General features: G+C 48.7%; 1 protein-coding gene across 15 annotated transcripts in view; it reads left to right on the top strand.

Annotated features, from left to right (window-relative positions):
* SLC39A11 (solute carrier family 39 member 11) overlaps positions 1 to 6,559 on the top strand; it is a 519,734-nt gene extending 513,175 nt beyond the window's left edge. For 14 of the 15 annotated variants that reach the window (XM_037808766.1, XM_037808762.1, XM_037808753.1 and 11 more), the window contains 3 exons: positions 1,560 to 1,658; positions 3,825 to 3,983; positions 4,805 to 6,559. In XM_037808766.1, coding sequence (XP_037664694.1) covers positions 1,560 to 1,658; positions 3,825 to 3,983; positions 4,805 to 4,883 — 337 coding nt within the window. In that variant the 3' untranslated portion in view covers positions 4,884 to 6,559. Of the gene's footprint in view, positions 1 to 347; positions 1,152 to 1,559; positions 1,659 to 3,824; positions 3,984 to 4,804 lie in introns of those variants that run through there. The other variant, XM_037808767.1, reaches the window with a different exon arrangement.
* Positions 6,560 to 19,393: the final 12,834 nt, after the last annotated feature.

Genomic DNA, 19,393 nt, shown 5'->3' with positions numbered 1-19,393 from the left:
GGGCTTGAACATGACTTTTGGGGGAGACATTTCAACCCATAACACCTGTATTCTTTGCCAAGTGGTCCCCTCTTCTCACACCCTCGAGGTCTTTGCTGATCAGAGGGGCCCTCTGTGGAGTCTTGTCTGGGCAAATACTCTAAAACTCCTTCTGGTTGCACACTACCAGGAAGCGTCTTTGCCCACCCTGTTTCCCGCCCATCATGCCTTTGCTTCCTCTGCATGTGTACACTCGGTTTACTCATGCCTCGTTTCCCTTGCTAAATTGTAATGCCCCCGAGGTCAGGTGCTGGGTCATGTATGGCGTTTGTAGTCCGCTCATGCTGCGGCTCCCTCCTGCCCTCCAGGGTCTTGTCTGGGAGGAAAGCAGCTCTCAAGGCCTGGCAGAGACCAACTGACCGATTGATGCAGCATGGCCCCCAGCAGCCAGCAGGGGCAGGAGGGGAAAGGATGATGGACAGCACCACGGTGGCCCGAAGAAGGGCAGTGATGTGTCAGAACCTTCTGGAGAGTCCGAGGGAGGCTGAGCCCAGCCCCAGGAGGTCTGCGTCACCAGCAGATTCTGCTCCGGTCCTTCTTTCTCCCTTTCTGAGGTTGAAATGTCATCTCTCCACCTCCGTGCTGGAAGGAAATGGAAACCTCATTGGGTAATGCAGCAGTCCTTCATGGTAGGTGCACAAAGGGTTAAATGTCCAATCCAAAAGAATTGAAAACAGAGACTCAAATAGATCCTTGTACACCAGCGTTCACAGTAGCATTAGTCATAACAGCCAAAAAGCCAGAAACATCCCAAGTGTCCATCGACTGATGAATGGAATCATAAAATGTGGTCAAGCCACACAATGGAATATTATTCAGCCACAGAAAGGAATGAAGTTCTGAGACGTGCTACAACGTGGACGAACCTTGGAAAATTATGCTGAATAAAGTAAGCCAGGCACAGAAGGACAAATATGGTATTCATATGAAATATTTGCTAGAATAAGCAAATTCATAGAGACAGAAAGTAGATTAGAGGTTACCAGAGGCTGCGGAGGGGGCAGGGAGAGTTATTGCTTCAGAGTTTCTGTTTGTAGTGATGAAAAAGTCTTGGGTCTTGGTAATGGATGGTGGTGATGGTAGCCCAACACCGTGACTGTAATCATTGCCACTGAATTGTGCACTTAAAAATGGTTAAAATAGCAAATTTTCTATATATATATGTTATCACAATAATTTTTTTAAAAAGTTAAGTGATCTGTGCACAGTTGTACAATTCAGTGGCAGAACTTGAGTCACCCTGGCACCCAGGTCAAGGTGTTCGCTCTGCTGGGGCACCCTAAGGATATTATGTCCCAAGGGACTATGGATGGGAGGAAGGGATGGAAAACCCGTGTCACCTCCTCCCTCTCCTGTGCTCTCCACCCGCACACCTGCCTTGCTTGTCCTCTCCCTCTTCACATCACAGGCCCCCACCTGGAACCTTGGCACCAAACGTGGCCTTGAGCCTACGCTGGGGGCCCTGCCCATGTGCACAGGGCTCCTGACAGCTGCCTTCACGTGCTTCCTTGGTCTTACAGGAATTTAGCCATTGGAATCGGGATCCAGAATTTCCCAGAGGGCCTTGCAGTCAGCCTCCCCTTGCGAGGAGCTGGTTTCTCCACCTGGAGAGCCTTCTGGTAAGTGCTCGAGAATGTCGGCAGTCAGATGGCCAGGTGCTGGCTGATGCCAAGTGAGGAGAGCAGTCCTCTGTGCGGGCTTCCTCCTTCAGGAACAACCTCCTCTGCTCTGGGAGTGTGCCTGGAGCTTTTGGTACAACATAGATAACCCAGAAAGTCCTGTACCCCGAGGCCAGGAGGAACCTCAAAAATTGATCTCATCTCCAGAGCTTCAACCTTTACATAAACCAGCCTGAGCAGCCGCATGTCCTAGATCAGAACCGCCCCATGGCCAGCCACACCCATCCCATGTTAGGTTCTCTCCCTCTCTGGTAGGTAGAACCTAGGTGGGCTTTCTTGTGTCTAATCTAAATCTAACCACTGCCTGACCCCAAGGCTCCTCACAGTAGCTCGTCATAACCCCTGTCGATCTGAAGACCAGGACTTTGTCACCGACATCCGGGATGGTGGTGATGATTGCTCCCATACCTGGTGTTTTCATTGTCCCAAAGCACTTTCCATTCTATTTCTTGTCTTACCCTCACAATATCATGTAAGGTGAGCCTCAATTTTTTAGATATGGGGGCACACAGCCCAAAGAGTTGATGACCGGCTCGTGTCCCCAGCTCTTCAGCGGTGACCCTGAGATGGGAAGACTAATCTTCTCTTCCTCAATTCAGGGCTCAGGGCTTTCAAACAGCTCTTTGCTAAAATGCTTGCTGCCCTAGAACATATAGTAAGAGCATTTAAAAGGCGAGCTGACCGTAACGATTAAAAGTGTCTTCCATTTTATAGAGCATTAGGGCTTACAAGCCCTTGCCCATACTTAAGTTATTTTACTTTTACCCCCTGTTATCTCTCTCTCCAATTTTGAAGTCTACAGAATAGAGTGTTTGGTGAGGACGGGGCAAGCTGGCCTTAGAGATTTTTTTTCAGTGCAGGTTCAGTGAGTCTGAAAGTCGCGACTATCACTTCGTGCAGGAGAGGCACCAGGGCAGGGGTGGGCAGAGGAGGCAGCAGCTGTGCTTGGTGCCCAGACCCTGAGCTTAACCATTTCTTTTTCTTACTCCAGTCTGGGCTTGACGTCAACCCCACTTTTTCCAGAGGCGACAAAGCCAAGGCCAGGAATTGTCCAAACCAAAGAGCTGCAAGGTGTGCTGGCCCGTGCACAGAAGGCACAGGGAACCAGGCAGCCATGGTCCCTGCCAACTAGCTGTCCCTGGGCCAGGGAGAAGCAGGGGAGGGTGGGAACTCACAGTCCCCACAGGTTGCCCTGAATACCTTCTTATCACCAAAGAGGCTAGGCAGAGAAGACATTTGCACCCTCATTTTACAGATGCAGCAATTGAGGCTCAGAGGCAGCCTATCTTGGCAAACACTTATTGCAAGGGACCGGGGAAAGCTGTCCCAACTCCTAGTCTAATGGGGTTCAACCTGGAGCAGGTGTCTTTTTCCTGTGGGATTCAGACCCTGACTTTTCTCCTGCTCCCCCAAATTCTCAGTGCTCACGTGTGCTGCTGTTTTTTGATCAGTGCTCCTTTGAGTTCAGGCTCAAATAGAGGAATTTGTTAAAAGGTGTGGTGGGGGCAGGTCCTCGGCACCCACATGGCCAGCTGGGCCCACTAATCAGCCCTTTATAAGGGGTGTGGTTGCCCCCCAAGCCCCCAAACATACCAAGCACAGCTGTCTGTGGGAAATGCCTATTAAGACTCCTAATCAGTGTCCTATTATTCAAAAGACAATATGGGCATCAACTGGTGAGTGGATAAATAAAATGTGGTCTATCCATACAATGGAATATCATTCATCAACAAAAGGGAATGATGTTCTGGTACGGGTTACAGCATGGATGGACCTTGAAAACATTGTGCTAAGTGAAAACAGCAAGACACAGAAGACCACATATCGCAGCATATCATATATATGAAATGTCCAGAATAGGTACATTCATAGGGATGGAAAGTAGGTTAGTGGTTGCCAGGAGCTGGGGGGAGGGAGGAATGGAGAGTGGCAATTAATGGACACAGCGCTTCCTTTTGGGGTGATGAAGCAGAAGAAAATGCTTTTGCACCACCGTGCTCGGAGCTAAAGTGGAATAAAACGCATCCATTTTCTAGAGCTGTCAGCAGCCTGGGCACAGTGTCTGCTGAGCTGTCCGCAGTGGCACGTGTCTCTGTTCTCTCTTAGGTACGGGCAGCTAAGTGGCATGGTGGAGCCTCTGGCTGGGGTCTTCGGTGCCTTTGCCGTGGCGCTAGCCGAGCCCGTCCTGCCCTACGCACTGGCCTTTGCAGCTGGAGCCATGGTCTACGTCGTCATGGACGACATCATCCCCGAAGCCCAGACCAGGTGGGGCGCTCCCCCTCCCCCATCTGTCCCTGCCCCAGCCCAGGCCCCCACCACCGGATCTGCCCTTTCTTCACTCTCCTCATCTGTCTTTATTTCTGTCCCCTTCTGGCCCTTTCCCAAGATCACCCCCACCCCCTCCTCCACTGTGCTTTCCCAAACTCAACGAGAGAGGAGTGAAGGGCAGGTGGGTCAAAAGATAAGGTGCTATTAGGCCACACACTTCCAATCCCCCCCACCCCCCCAGAGGAAATTACTATTTTTGTGCATTGTCTCACTTGCTCACTTTAGATTTTTCTGGGGCTGCGGTGAGGGGAGGGGGAGCTCCAAAACATTAGGTGACCTCCAGAGTGACACACACATGGTCTCTTTATCTAGCTATAGGCCAGGTGTCGCGGGGGTTAGGGGTTTGCTTTGCTTTGGTTTGCTTCTTTTTTATGGCAGAATGATTTTGAGGCTAGTTTACATGGTCGGATTAAGGGATATCTTCAGAAAACAATTGTCACTCTTTTTTATTCAAGCCATGCTAGGTGACCTTAGCCAGGCTAAGGGACCAGGCTAAGCAAGCCACGCTAAGTTACTTCTCTGTGCCTCAGTTTCCCCGCCACTGAAATGGAATAATAATGGCTCTGACCTCATGTGGTTATTGTTTGGATTACATAAGTTAACTAATTTGCCTGGCGTATACTAGGCCCCAGTAAATGTTAGTTGTCATATTATTGTCATAGTGGATAGCAGTAGTAGTATAGTTCCTAGTGGGATTGGACAGACATGGTCTCAGAATGCATTCAGGTCTTATTTTTCTTCATGTCCTTCCCTCCTAGTGGCAATGGGAAGCTGGCATCCTGGGCCTCCATCCTGGGATTTGTGGTGATGATGTCTTTGGACGTTGGCCTGGGCTAGTGCTGAGATGCTTCGGACCCCAGGAAAGGGAGCACGAGGAAACGGCCGCGGTGGGCTTCCATGCAACCATGAACCTCGTTCTTCACATTAAAACATTTTTCCTTCCCCTCTTCTTCATCTCATTATCCTGAGTGACTCTGATTATACTATGACTATTTTTACTTTTCTTTTGAGGGAGATACAGGTGTTAATTGGAATTACAAATTCTAATGGAACTATGGATTTTTTTTTTTTTTTTTTGGCCACTGAATGGGATCTTTTTTCAGTGGGATCATCAAGGACTTACAGATCAGGGAAATTTCTGCTTTGGTTCCTTCAGTCTCCCTTGCTAGACTCAATGGCAGCTCCTCCAAGGTCACTACAGAAAGAAGCAAGCTACCAAGAGAAGCCTCCTAAGCTCTTTTTGCCTAGCGACTCAGAGCAGAATGGTCAGGACGACTCTTTTCTGTCCCTCCTGATTCTTCACCGCTGACCCTCTGCCCACCTAGACCAGAACTAGAACATCATGGACAGAGCAGCCTACTTTCCAAGGCCCGGCCAGCCCCAAGAGGAATGTGCTTTCCTCTGCCTCCCCAAAGGGAGGTCCTATGTGGGAAGGGGACACCGGCAAAGGGAAGGAAACCGGTTAGTCGTCTTCTTCTTCTTTGTCTTTAAAAAAGGCAAAGATTGACATTACTTAAGCTAAGGGAATTAGGACAACTGTGAACACATAGTGAGCCCTGTGAAAACATGACAGAGTGAGTGTAGCTTAGACCAGAGGTCTCTCCTCGCGATGGATGAAAATACTGATTCTGAGGACAAAGCGGTTTGGCGTGGTTTCCAAATCTCTTAGGCATTTATTTTGATAAGTTTATAGACTTTCTCCTACAAGAGACTTGGGAGAAACCAGCAAACTGCTATAACTCAAACCTTTCATCCTACTAATGGAGGGAGCCACTTATGCTAACTATGAAAGACATTTAGAATCTGCAATGGGTCATTCTCTGTTGATGATTTGGTAACTTATAACCTGCCCAAAAACTCTTAAGCTACAGCTGGTTCTGCAGGAGCTTGGCCAGGAAATTTAGGATGGGAAAGGAGTAAGAGGTAGGAAAAGAAGAGATATTTTTACATTTCCCCTTTAAAGTAAATTCTAGCCAAGTTATTCTGAAATGGCCCTAAAGAATGACTTTCACTAGACTAGAAACCATCCTACTTCTTCCATATACGTAGCTTTTCCAACAAGGGTGATTTAACTTGTCTGCTTCAAACACAGTAAATATCCATTGTCTTCATTGATCAAAAGAGCATATGGGATCTTGAGTGAGCCCCACTGAGGATGCAGGCCACTCAAGAGCCAGGCCTTCAGACGTTGTGTTGCCTCTAAGTATATATGTTCAACTGCTTCCAAGGGTGAATCTCCTGCTTTTATGGATGTTCTAAGACCCTAAAGGCCAACCTTGTGCCTGGGTCTATGTATGGTCTTCCAAAGCACCGATGATCAAAACTGAAGACACATTCAAAGGTTTGATTGGGTGAGATTTACCGGTTTGGTAGATGGCGTACGTGTAGGTTTTATTTTGATATCTTTGTCTGTAGTTCTATGTAATGCAAATTGTTACTTCTGATGGAAAAGACCTTATAACTGTGATTAATATCAATAAAGGGGGCATTGTTGTGGATGGTCTGTGCCATGACCAGGTCTTCTCAAAGCTGTTTCTTTCCAGGGATGATAATACAAGAGCCAAATAAAGCTAGTGCAGACATCGCCCCTGCCCAACACCAGTAGATGCAAAGGAAAGAGCTCAAAAGAGAAGGGCTAGTCTGATTCTTGTTTGCAAATACCAGTATCCAAGTCCAAGTTACTTAAATAGAAAAGCAATTTACTGGAAGGCTCTCAGGGAGCTCACGGGATCTACAGGAGAATCAGGCTTAACCAAGGAAGCTGGAGGTCAGGAACAATGGCCCAATCACATCTCAAGGACATCTCAGTTTGGGTGCCATGTCTCCTACCGCAGGTCACTAGATTCTGAGCACCACCAGTGAAACTGCTGCCCCTCCATGCTGCCACCACTACCATGAGGATACACTGACATGATTCTTGCATCCTGGCTCCACATCCAAAGTTCTGGGCAGGAACATCCAGCTGGCATAACTTACATCCTCTGCCCACAAGCTGGTCTTGCCCCTTAACCAAGACTCACAAAACAGTGATTTTTTCCAAATTTAGGAGGAAGTTCAGATGTTGGAAAGCCAAGAAAAGAAAAAGGAAATGTTTATAACAGCGTCACTCTTTCGCAGCTCAGCATTTATAAAAACTCTAATTTTTATACTTATAAAAATTGTTTCTGCTTAGATAATGGAGCTGTCTCTCAGACAAACAAAGCTTCACTCACCCCCTTTCCAAAGGCAGCTACCCCAATCCTTTGTCAATTTCTGCATCCAGGATCTCTGAGTAATGCCAGCTCCTCTTCCAGTGGTCACAGTCCCTTCTTGTCTTTCTTTAACCTATGGGCTAATGTGTAAAGTCAATCATAGTCATGCACTGTATATACAATGGAAAGAATAACGGGAGTGGAAAGGAAAAGCAAATAGTTAAAATGTTCAGCAGACGCATGTGTATTAGTTTTCTGTGGCTGTTCTAAAAGATCACCAGAAACTCTGTAGCTTAAAACAACAGAAATTTATTCTCACAGTTCTGGAGGCAGAAGCCCGAAATCAGTATCACTGGGCTGAAATCAAGGTGACAGCAGAGCCACACTCTCTCCTGAGGCTCTCGACTTTGTTCCTTGCCTCTTCCAGCTTCTGGTGGCTGCCACCATTCCTTGGCTTGAGGGCGCATCATCCTACTCTCTGCTTCTGTGGTCACACTGCCTTGTCCTCTTCTGCCCACAAATTTCCCCCTGCCTCCCTCCTATAGGAGATATGTGATTGCATGTAGGACCCATCTAGATAATCCAGGTCAGTCGTCCCAGTTCAAGATCCTTAACTTAATAATACACGCAAAGGCCTTTTTTGCCATAGGAAGTGACAGTCACAGGTCCCAGGGATTAGGATGCAGATATCTTTGGGGAGGCCATTATTCAGCCCACAACCCTCATTTCTTCCTCTAGATAACAGTCCACAGATAATATTCAGAATTCCCACTTCCAGATTGCATTCCACGTTCACACTGTCTTCAGCCAGTACCTCGTGAGGCTGGGGCACTTGGTTCCGTGGCCCCATCCCTTGTTCCTGAAGGCACAGAGACCAAGGTGGTGTAGCATCTACACGTGATTCAACAGTGTTCCTTTCACTTCTACCGCTGAGAGGACTATTTGAGTTTCATCCGTACCTGCCCCGGCCTGTCCCCTGTGGTGTAGCAGCATCAGTATTTCCCAAGGAGCAGTCACTGTAGCCAGCATTGTAACCCACTTTTTTGGCCTGTTCACCTAATGTCATGTGAATCTCCAAATAGCCAGTTGATAAGTCCAGACAATTGTATTCCCTGGTGGAGCATTTCTTTCTTGGACGCTAAAAACTCCAAACCTGAGGAGTCCAAGCTGAAGAGAGTGAGAGTCATTAGGTAGAAAGGAAGGGCCCCACCCCTGTAGCAGATGGAATTATTACCCCAACAAAGACATGAACTTAATCTTAATCCACATTCCTGTGGGTGTGAACCCATTTGTAACCCACTGTTCTAGTTTGCTAATGCTGCAGAATGCAAAACACCAGAGATGGATAGGCTTTTATAAAACAAGGGTTTATTTCACTACACAGTTACAGTCTTAAGGCCACAAAGCATCCAAGGTAACACCTCAGCAATCAGGTACCTTCACCGGAGGATGGCCAATGGTGTCTGGAAAACCTCTGCTAGCTAGGAAGGCAGCCGGCGTCTGCTCCAAAGCTCCGGCCTCAGAACGGCTTTCTCCCAGGATGTTCCTCTCCAGCAAGCTTGCTCCTCTTCAAAACATCACTCCCAGCTGCACTCACTTTTTTCCCCCCAAGTCAGCTCATTTATATAGCTCCACCGATCAAGGCCCACCCCGAATGGGCGGGGCCACGCCTCCATGGGAACATCTCATCAAAATTATCTCCCACAGCTGGGTGGGGCACACTCCAAGCAAATCTAACCAACACCAAAACTTCTGCCCCACACAAGACTATAAAGATAATGGCATTTGTGGGACACAATACACTCAAACTGGCACACCCACTGTAGGACCTTCTGATGATGTATTTTTAGTTAAATAGTGGCCCAACTGAATCAGGCCGGGCCTTAATCTGTATGACTGGAGTCCTTTTTTAAGCAGAGCAAATTCAGATGCAGAGGATCAGAGGCTCCAGGAAGGAGCAGAAGTCAGCGGAAACCCAAAGAGCAGACGAGAGAGAGACACATACATACACAGAGAGAGAGAGAGAGAGAGAGAGAGGGAGGGAGGGAGGGAGGAGGTTGCCATGTGACAGGAGACAGACATGCAAGCCAAGGAACTCCAAAGATTGCAGCAAGCCAGCACCAAAATGCTACAGGCTCCCAAGAGAAAGCCATAGTCTTGCTGACACCTTGACTTTGGACTTCCAGCCTTGAAACTGTGAGAAAATAAATACTTATTGTTTAAGCCAACCAGTGTGTAGTATTTGTCATAGCAGCCTGGCAAACTAAGAAAACCCCCAACTCCCACTTCTTCCAGACCCATTTAGTCTGGCTAAGGGAGAAATAGCAACACATAGTGACCACTGGTTCAGAACAAACACCCATGGCAAAGGACAATATCTCATTCTCATTAGGTACTGTCTCAGAGCTAGTCTTGAAACCAGATCTTCAGTAAGTCGTGCCACACAGTTCAACAGAGCTGACAGCTCTGGGCGGTGGCATAGGTTTGCAAGGGCATCAGCCCACTGCCTTCCTTCTTTCACTATCATGTGAATTCCTTGGTCAGAAGCAGGGTATATAGGATGTCATGATGATATGCCTGGGAAGGAAAGCAAACCCACATCCAGATGTATGAGCCTGCTGCAGTGAGGAGAAATCTCTGTGCTTTCCATGATGGAAGCAGTCCAGAGTAATCAGTCTGCAACTAATAGTCTGGGGGTATCCCTGGAGTATCATCAGTAACAGATTATTCAATAATCAGTTGAGACAGCAGCCGTGCTGGAGGAAGGACACTGTCACCCATGGAGTAGTTGATCTTGTCTGCTTAAGTATTAAGAATCTCCTTCATGGCAGGGGACTTTATGTGACCTCTCACCTGCGTGACAATTATTTTCACACTTGGCCCATTCTGAGAGGTGCAACCAAATATATCAGCTCAAAACTATCTGCCACCAAATCTCCAATCATGCTTCTTTGAAGTTCTTGACCATTTGTCCAGATCATTTGTCATTGTTCATAAATTGTTGAATCTTCTTGTATCAAATCATCTTTCCTTCCAGGCATACATAGAGATATGTGCTTAGAGTTGTCCCCATCGGGAGGTTTTTCCCCCACCCACTGTAATACTATAATGTCTCAGCGGTCCATTTCTAGATTAGGCCAGTGTAACATGCACAGCCACCTGTAGACGAGGTGAGCCTGTTTTTTCCTAGCTCAGTCATTGGTCCTTAGAAATTCCCCTTAATGCCATCTTTAGACTTACAGAGGGTTCAGGAGTAGGCACATGTAGAATGTGAGCTATCTGTTGATGCAACTTACTTGTGCCTTTAGGGCCTGCTCAAGCCCAGGCCCATACAAGCCACTTCTACTTGGTAATGAGATTTTATGAGTGTATTAGATAACTCAGTACATGACGGGCAGCTTGGGTTCCAGATGACACCCAGTACATTAGGGAAAATCCCCTGGTTTCCAATGGTCTGTCTCTACGAAAGCCCAGAAGCCACTCCTAGCTTCTCATGCTAGCCCAGTAAATCCAGAATTTCTGTAGCAAGTATCTATATGAATAAATCCAGACCAATTTAAAATGATGTTCTTTCCTCCACTATTGAGCACCCTAAAAATCCCTTAATTTCTCCCCAAATTTGTCAAAAATTAGGAAAAGCCTGAAATAACATTAATTTGAGTCTATCGTTGCCCTTTCTTCTGAGGCATGCTGCACTATGGCTGTATCTCTTCCGGAGACAAATGGAGGGTGGGACACAGGGAGAAGTGGCTTTCTCCTGGAGGGCAACTCCTCATTTAGGCCGAGGAACTCCAAGGCCTTCAAGAAGTGCTTCACTCCAGAAGACCCAAGAAGAGGGGCTATTTCAGATGACAAAGGAGGCTCTCTGAAGATGAAGGATTCCGAGAACTCCAAGGGCTCCTCCCTTCCCCTGGGGGGATTCTCGGGGTCCTACCCCTTCCTGATCAGTGCTCCAATTGCCTCCAGAAAGGCTATGGTTTTACCAAACTAGAAATTCACCCAGCCCTCAGGACCAACTTCTACATTTAGCTCTTTATTTTCTCGGTTTTACAGAGAGGCAAAGAGGAGCTTTAGTAATGGTCATCAAAAACAAAAAGAAAAACAACACAAAAAAACATAAAAAACAAAAACAAAAAAACCCTAGCTTTGAATCTGTCCCTTGAGCTCCTGAGTCTGGGGCTTGGGCTCGCCAGTGTCTTTTCGGAAACTGCTGGGCAGTGTTTAACGTCCTCTCACCTCAGTCCTCAGGCCTTGACCCTGTATGTTGGCAGAAGCAACTCCTTCCCTCACAGCTTTGCCTTTAATGGGCCCTTCATCTCAGATGACTATACACATTTTAATTAGCTATTTTGCCACTGCATGCCATAAGAAGCCAGAGTCCCATCTCTGAACGGGAACTTGACTTTCTCTGATTCAACTGAGGCACTAACTTCAGTTAAGCCAGATACTAATTCTGTACCCCACCCCCACCCCCATTTCCCTAAGGATGTTACCTACTACCAACTCCAAGTCAGGGTTTTGGGGTGGGGTGGCATAAATCAATGCTGGTGAACCTAAAGAGAAATGAAACTTATCGGAAGACTATCAGAAATTGCACAAAACTGACTGAAATGTAGGGAAGTCTGGGTTGGAGAAAGAGCAGGCACTTGGGAGGCCAGGATCAGAGCCAAGGTCGAGGCACAGAAATAGGCTGATGAGGGAGCTGCTTCCACCAGCTCTGTCCGTCTCCACTAGCACCACCACTGGATATAGGACAGCACGAGTGCGTCATCCGATTACATCACCGCCCCTTCTGGCGTGAATTTGAAACTGCCCTCGTGACTTTGTATTACCTGTTCCATGCTCAAAATCTTGGGCTGGAGCATATGACTGATACATTTTAAATTGTGTGTCCTGTCCTAGTGTCCAGAGAACACACACCTGGGCATTTCTCTTTGCAAGTGGGAGGTGAGCTCCTTCTTTATATCCCACCAAAATGCACATAATAGCAGATTTTCCATACCTGGGATGTGGGCAGACAAAAAAAAAAAAAGGGAAAGAGAAGGGATGGGAAGGAAAAGGAAGAGAAGGAAAGAGAAGGGAAGGGGAGAGAAAGGAAAGGAAAACATAAATATCCACTTCAAGGACCATCCCCCAAATGCATTCTTTTACCAGCCTATACCTTTCCTGCTTCTGTTAACCCTCCTAGTCACTGTGATAAACACCTAAAGTTGGGTTGTGGCTCCTCCCGGTCCTGGGGCCTGCGTGATAAGCAATAACCTTAAAACTCTCCCACCCCAGAAGAAGCTCCTCCTTTGCTTGGAAGGTCTGGAGGTTTCCAGCCAGCAGGAGAGCCTGCTTTGCTGACCCAGCCTGTGCAGTTAGACAAAATCCACCGCATGTCTTCTGTTCAAGGCAGAGGTCCGCTGAGGATACACACCAACACACTCATACAAGAAACTCAGGCCACCTCTATCAGCCAAACGTGAACCACCAGCAGCCATCGCATGTTTGAGGAAAGCCAGTGGTATGAAAGAGAAGACCCGAGATGAATGAAGAAAACAAATGACACCAGAAGAAAAGTAGGCAATTCAGGGAACTGGAGGAAACATTTTTTAAAAATCTAATTGATAGGTTAAAGAGGCAAGAGACCACTGCATCAATGAAAATGAGCTATTTAAAAGATGAGCGATTAGAGAACAAGGAGAGGAAACTGACACCGAGGTGTAAAAGCTTGGTCAACATCACAGCTAGCAGCTGTCAGCTCTGAGGTTTGAACCCAAATTTGCCTGACTCCAGACCTCAGCCTATGGGCTCTTTGTTTAGTTGGCCTCTACAGTCACTTGCTTCTGTCCCTCCTCCCAACCCTACTACTGGGGTTAGCAGAATTTGTTCCCAAGCTTTCCATATTGTTCCAGCCCCTCCCTTCCACAGCACAAAGAGCTCTCAACCATAGCTGCATGTTAGAGTCACCTGGGATAGCTTTCAAAAATCACCCCTGCCCAGATCACCGAAGAGACTCTGACTTAATTAATGGTAACGGTGATTAAAATGCCCACCATGACTGCAAAGCACTGCCCTGGCCCAAGGGCATCTGAAGGGCATCAGGAAAGTAGACTAGTGTGAAGGTTCAGGCAGTAGGCCCAGGGGACAGAAACCAGGGAAGCCAAGTTGCAGAGGAAGCCGGGAGAATCACGTCATTGCCGGATATTCCAAGAACCCACGGAGCCACGGAACCACTAAGTTGAGGCAAGTATTACTTTAAAAAGCAAAGCAAGGTATTGGTATGAAGGAGCATGTTTTTGTGTTGGTAGGGAGGTGATGGAGATATCTTCAGAATTCCTTATTTAATTGTAAGGAGAGAGGGTCTCTGATGCCAGCCAAGAGCGTGACATAATTGACAATGCCCTGAGTGTCCCCTTCTGTTCATCATGTGAAGACTTGGGCATATTGATTAGTGTATGGGTGGGAGAGTGAATCTGAAAAGTACGGGTACATGTTCTTCTCTTTGTACCCTGGGTGTAACCTCTGACCCCTACCTATCCTCCTAGTCTCCCCATCCAAACACACCTCGGCCCTATGACTGGGCACTGGCAAAAACACCAGCCTGCAAATACCTATGGAAATCCTGGCTGCCAATTTAGAGGAGGAGCCCTGCACTCCTGCAGTCCAAGTTGATGCCATCGGGGATGGACAAGGAAAATGCTTTTGCTGATTCACTTTGGGAGCAAAGAGTGGTTGGGAGGAAAGTGGCTTTGCCATCACATTTCAAATGGAAAACTGGTCATGGCCGGGCAATCATACAAGTATTCCTGTCTCCATTCTCTAATAAGTGAAATTAAGAGGTTAAAAAAATAGATCATACAGCCACACTAAGAAGACTGACCCCAGCTGGGTTTCCGGATTTTAATTGGCAAACATCCAGTCCAGCCACACCTCTGTCCCAGACGGAGGCAAAGCAGCCAGCTGGGTGTTCTTGAGCAGGGTGCTGCCACTCTCCGCATCAGTGGTGGTGGGCTGGAAAATGAGTTTTGTCCTGCCTGGGCTCTCGTAGCTCCCAGGGCAAAATGTGAAAATTACAGCTGTTTTAAATATGTAAAGAATCACATTGCACTCTCTTAGAAATTAAGCCTTTGCTGATCAGAAGAAAGACTTGGCTTTCTCTGGAGAAAGACTCTGATCTATTGTGAGTGAGAAGCGGGGAGCTGAAGGAAGGTATTGATTCCGGGATCGTCTCTGGGGTCCTAAGAGATGACATTCTCACCCCTCCTGCATTCAGGGAAGGACCAAAAGCCATTTGGTAGGTGAGGAGTCTGCACCAGGCAGGATTTTTTGAGCTCTCCCCACCTCCTTCAATCCTCCGTGCTTTCCACACTTCTATCCCCACTTTGCAGACCTGGAAGGTAAGGGCCAAGAAGTCTTCCTTGTCCAGACAGGGGGTGTTGACCTTCCTCTCCTAAAGCTTTCAGAGTTTCCTGGGGCAACTTCCTACTTGCACACCTCCACCCTCAAAAAAAATGTTTGTTGAACCTGTGACTGCCAGAAGCAAATGGGAGCCCTAGGGCTGTTCTTTTCCTTTTCCTTTGAAATGGAGATATAATTTCCATAGAGTAGAATGCACAGATTCTAAGTGTCTACAGGCCCACGAATTTTTACATGTGCATTTCCTGGCCGGGCGGCTGCAGGGTCTTCTTGGGCCACAGACGTGAACGCTCAAGGCCACCTGTCTGCTCCCCCGGCTCCAATGGCCTGCGCTCCCCGGGCCCAGGTGCGATGGGCTCCGCAGGGCAGGAGGGGAGGGCGCCGGGCCCCGGTGAGGCCGGGCCGCCTGCGCGCGCGCACGTTTCCCGGGGTGGGCTCGGCCTCTCCGGGCTCCTGGCGCGGCGCCGGGGGCGGGTCCCCGGGCGGGCACCGCGGGCGGCCGGGCCCTGTTTACCTGCGCGGGGCGGAGCTGCGGGGACGCGACGGCGGCGGCCGCCGGCTTTGCACGCGATGGGCACCCCTCCCCGGGCGCGCCGGCCCCCTCGGGTGGGGAGGAGCGGCGGCGCCCCTCGTCACCTGGCCCGGCTGCCCAGGGGCCAGTCCTGCGCCAGCAACGAGTCCCCTGGCTGCGCGGGGCTCCCGACTGGGTCAGCCCGGTCGTCTGCGGGCTGGGAGCCCCCAGAACGTCCCTTCCGAGGGCGGATCCGGGTTTTGTGGGGCCTGAAGTTTTATAGTTTAGGAGCACTCTTTGGGAAAATTTTAAGTTTAACATTAAGTAGAGAGCTTTGGAAGGGGCTCCTGTGAGTGAGGGTCCCTGAAGCTCAGGGTAAATTCACTTCTGGTCCCTCTTATTTCACCCTGCTTTAGTGCAGGGCAGGGAAGCGGGAAATGCTGAGGGATTTGGAAGCTTTTCCAAAGAAAGCTTCAGGAGTCCCATTTAGTGAACTCACTTTTCCTCTTCCTACACCTAGCACAGCCTGAGAGAAGGGGTGCTAGTCTTGTTCGTAGACCAGACAAACTCAGCTCAGAATTCTGCTTCTCTCTCCTCTGGAGGAAAGAAGCAAGACTGGAAGGAGGATTGACTTCCTCACTCCAGGAAGATGCAGCATGGAGGCTGGACCTGGCTTGCCTGGGAAAACTGCAGGAAACAGCAACCCTGAACTCACCTCGGGACTCTATGCCCCCAGCCCTCCCCCATCCCACCCCCACCCCGTTTCTAGTACTTTCTCTACACAGCGCCCCAACTCTGCCAGCAGCTTGAAAGTGGAGTCCTCCCTGGCCACCCTCTGTCCCCAGGGACTGCCACGTGTCCTCTGCAGCGTCCTGACGGCCCTGGGCGGCTGCCCTCCGTACAAGACAGAAGACGTGGGTGAATGAGCTGAAAGGGCAGCTGGACTCTGTGGTCCCAGAGACCCAAGGAAAGGCGTGTGATTCTTTGCACAGGGTGAACTTTTGGACATGGATCTCAGATCCCCACACCCCATGATCCTCTCCCAAATTAAGGGATCAGACCTGAAAGCCCATGAGATCTTTTCTGATGTAACTCCCTAGCCTGGAGTGCCACGAGCCTTGGTGTTAATAAATATCTCCGTGGCCTCTCGGTCTAGCATGGAGGGGAGATGGAACCACCTGCTTGGACTTGGTGAGGGCCCAGTCCTGGAGAGTAAAGCTGGCCCAGCATCTCCTGTCACTGATCGCAGGGGCCCTGGCCTCCAAGAAGCTCAGGATACATCAGGGAAAAGCACAAGGGGGGACGAGCCTGTGGGTAGCACGCCCTTAGCCAAAGTTGGGATTCCACTTCCTAGGCATGCACTAAGAGTGTTAGGCATGTACCCCTTTCTCTGGCCTTTTGGGGTTAGGGTTTACTGTGCACTTGAGTCTGCAGCTCACGGTGGTCTCCAGGCTTTGGAGGTTGTCCCCGAGGTAAGGAACAATCAGCTGATTTAAGATTAGCATTTAAATTAATACTTCAAAATGTTTCTTCAACAGGAACCTCCCTTTCTACATTTTTAGCGAAAATGCTCACTGAACTTAAGAAGTGAAATTATGGGAAATATACATTTTTTCATTTACTAACAAGCCTATGGTACAGGTTTAAAACAAAAAAGACTTTTTAAATATATGGTTCACGAATCTGCGGACTTCCTCCTTGTGGATATCGGCCGTATTTGGTAACTTGGTGGGAGGTTGGTTGTTGTGTAACCAATTACCACAAACTTTGAGGCTTGAAACAATCCATGTTTATTGTTTTAATTTCTCTGGGTCAGGAGTTAGGGCACGGCTTACCTGGCTCTTCGGCTCAGGGTCCTTTGAGGCCATAGCTAGGTTATCAGCCTGGCTGTGTTCTCATCTGGAGACTTGACTTGGGAAGAATCCACTTCCAAGCCCATTCAAGTTGTTGACAGAATTCAGTTCCTTCCGGTTTTAGGATGGGGAATGGGGCTGACTTCTTGCTGGCTGTCAGCTGGAGGCCTTCCTTAGCTCCTGGAGGCTGCCCATAGCTGCTTTCCACGTGGGCTTTCCCAGTATGGGACACCCTTCATCACACCAGCAAGGAGGAGCTCTAGAGCAAGGCTGGGAGGGAGGCAGAGCCTTATACAATGTAACATAATCATGGGAGTGACACCCCTCGTCTTTGCCATATCCCATTGGTTAGAAGGAAGTCAATGGGTCCCACCCACACCTGATGGAGGGGATGGCACAAGGTGTAAACACCCAAAAACAATAATCATGGTGGCCAGCCTAGAGTCTGCCTGCCACAGTCATGTCTGGGAACGAGGAATCAGGATTTGGTGAGTGGTGGAGAGTATGTAGGTGGTCACTGAGCCAGGGGGTCTGAGCCTGGGTGACCACCCAATGAAAAGTAGGATACAGGATGGAATCAGCAAGGCACCCTCGGTTAGCTAAAAAAATCTAAACTCCTTGCCTGGCACGCCAAGCTCTTCACATTCACTGTCCCACTGCCTCTTCGGGTTCTGCCCCTCTATTCCCCCACATTCCAGCCATATTTATCTGCTATTTCCTCTGCATTGCAAATTCCTGACGTTCCTTCCAAATTCTACTCAAGCCTAACCTGCTCTCTGAATCCTCCCCCATCTCACTAAGCTCAGTACCCCATCCTCTGGACAGGTATCACACTGTGTCATAGTTATTTGCTTACACATCTTGCTACAAGTTCAAGGAGGCCAGGGACCTTGCTTAGCCTCCTGCACTATCCCCAGGGCCTCCCTCACGTGGGCCACAATAAAAAGACTGTGCCTGGGAAGGGTTGCTGAAGGATTAAGAGGACCAGGCCATCCTTAGATTGTCAGGTAATATCCTGGAGGAAGGCTCCACAGTGCTGAAAACTGTTCGTCAGGCTCTTGAGGGGGTAAAGCTGGGAGTAAGAAGAGCCTCTGGTGAAACTGGACTCGGGCCTGGTTTGACCTCTGGCATGGGCTGAAGGGTGGCCCCTCAAGATGTCAAGTCTTAATCCCTGGAACCAGTGACTATTACTTAAATGGTGAAGTCTTTGCAGAGGTGATTAAGCTAGGAACCTTGAGATGGGGGGATTATCCTGAATTTTCGTGGTGGGCCCTAAGTGCAATCGGATGTATCCTTCAAAGAGTGGGGCAAAAGGAGGTTTGACATACACAGGAAAGAAGATAAGGTGAAGACGGAGCAGAGAGAGATTAGGAGATGCTGGCCTTGAAGATTGAAATGATGCAGCCACAAGCCAAGGAAGGCAGGAATCCACCAGAGGTTGGAAGACACAAGAAACTGATTCTCCCCTAGAGCCTCTGCAGGGGGCACAGCCTGCCACACTTGGATTTGGGCCCTGTTGCGGTACTTATTTCAAACTTCCGGCCTCTGGAACTGTGAAATAATGCATTTCTGTTGTTTTAGGCCACCAGTTTGTGATTAATTTGTTATGGCAGCCACAGGAAACTAAGACACCCTTCCGGAAGGAGGCACATGACACTCCTGAAGTGCTTTCACCAAGAGCCATCTGTGTCACTTGGCTCATAAACCCAGGTCACATGAGTTGATTTCACAGGTTCATGATCAGTTTTTTCATCAAGTAGGATAAACATGACACAGCAAACTACAAGGGGAACCGTGATTTTATTCGCTCTCCCCTTGGCATATATACTCCAAGTGCTCAGTGAATAAATGGGACAGAGAAGTGAGCGGGAAGGGACTGACGTCAAGCACACCCACCTGGAGGACGGAGTCTCCTGCATTACGGAATTCTGTCTTTCTGCCCTTCCCTCCTCAGAGGGTCTCCAGGGGCGGATCCCCCAGAACCGTGGCCGATTCTTGGCTTCTTTCCTTGGTCCAGTGGCAGGAACTGGATACACCAAGAGCTGGGGGAGCTGTGACTACAAGTCCACTCTGTCAGCCTCTTTCCCTCTTTCCCCACCTTCTCTCATTTGCACAGTGAGGCCAAGTACAAAATGCTTCAGCTTCGAGTTACCATTTCCAGGTTGACACCCATGGGGATAAGTAGGGATGCCTTAATTTGTCACCACCTTAATTTTTGGTCTGCCTTCCAAAGGGGACTTTTATAGATCAACTCCCAACAGGACACACTCCCTGCTGATGCCTCTCGGAGTCTCAGCCATTGGCTGGTCTTTTCAGGCCGGAGGTGGGAGGACAGGGAGTGAGAGACACAGGGGCCACAAAAACCAGCACCAGGGTCCCACTACTAGGCCC

This window comes from Choloepus didactylus, chromosome 18, assembly GCF_015220235.1.
Source record: "Choloepus didactylus isolate mChoDid1 chromosome 18, mChoDid1.pri, whole genome shotgun sequence".
NCBI classification, from domain to species: domain Eukaryota; kingdom Metazoa; phylum Chordata; class Mammalia; order Pilosa; family Megalonychidae; genus Choloepus; species Choloepus didactylus.
Note: the sequence above shows the minus strand (reverse complement) of the source record. Positions and strands in the feature narration are given on the sequence as shown.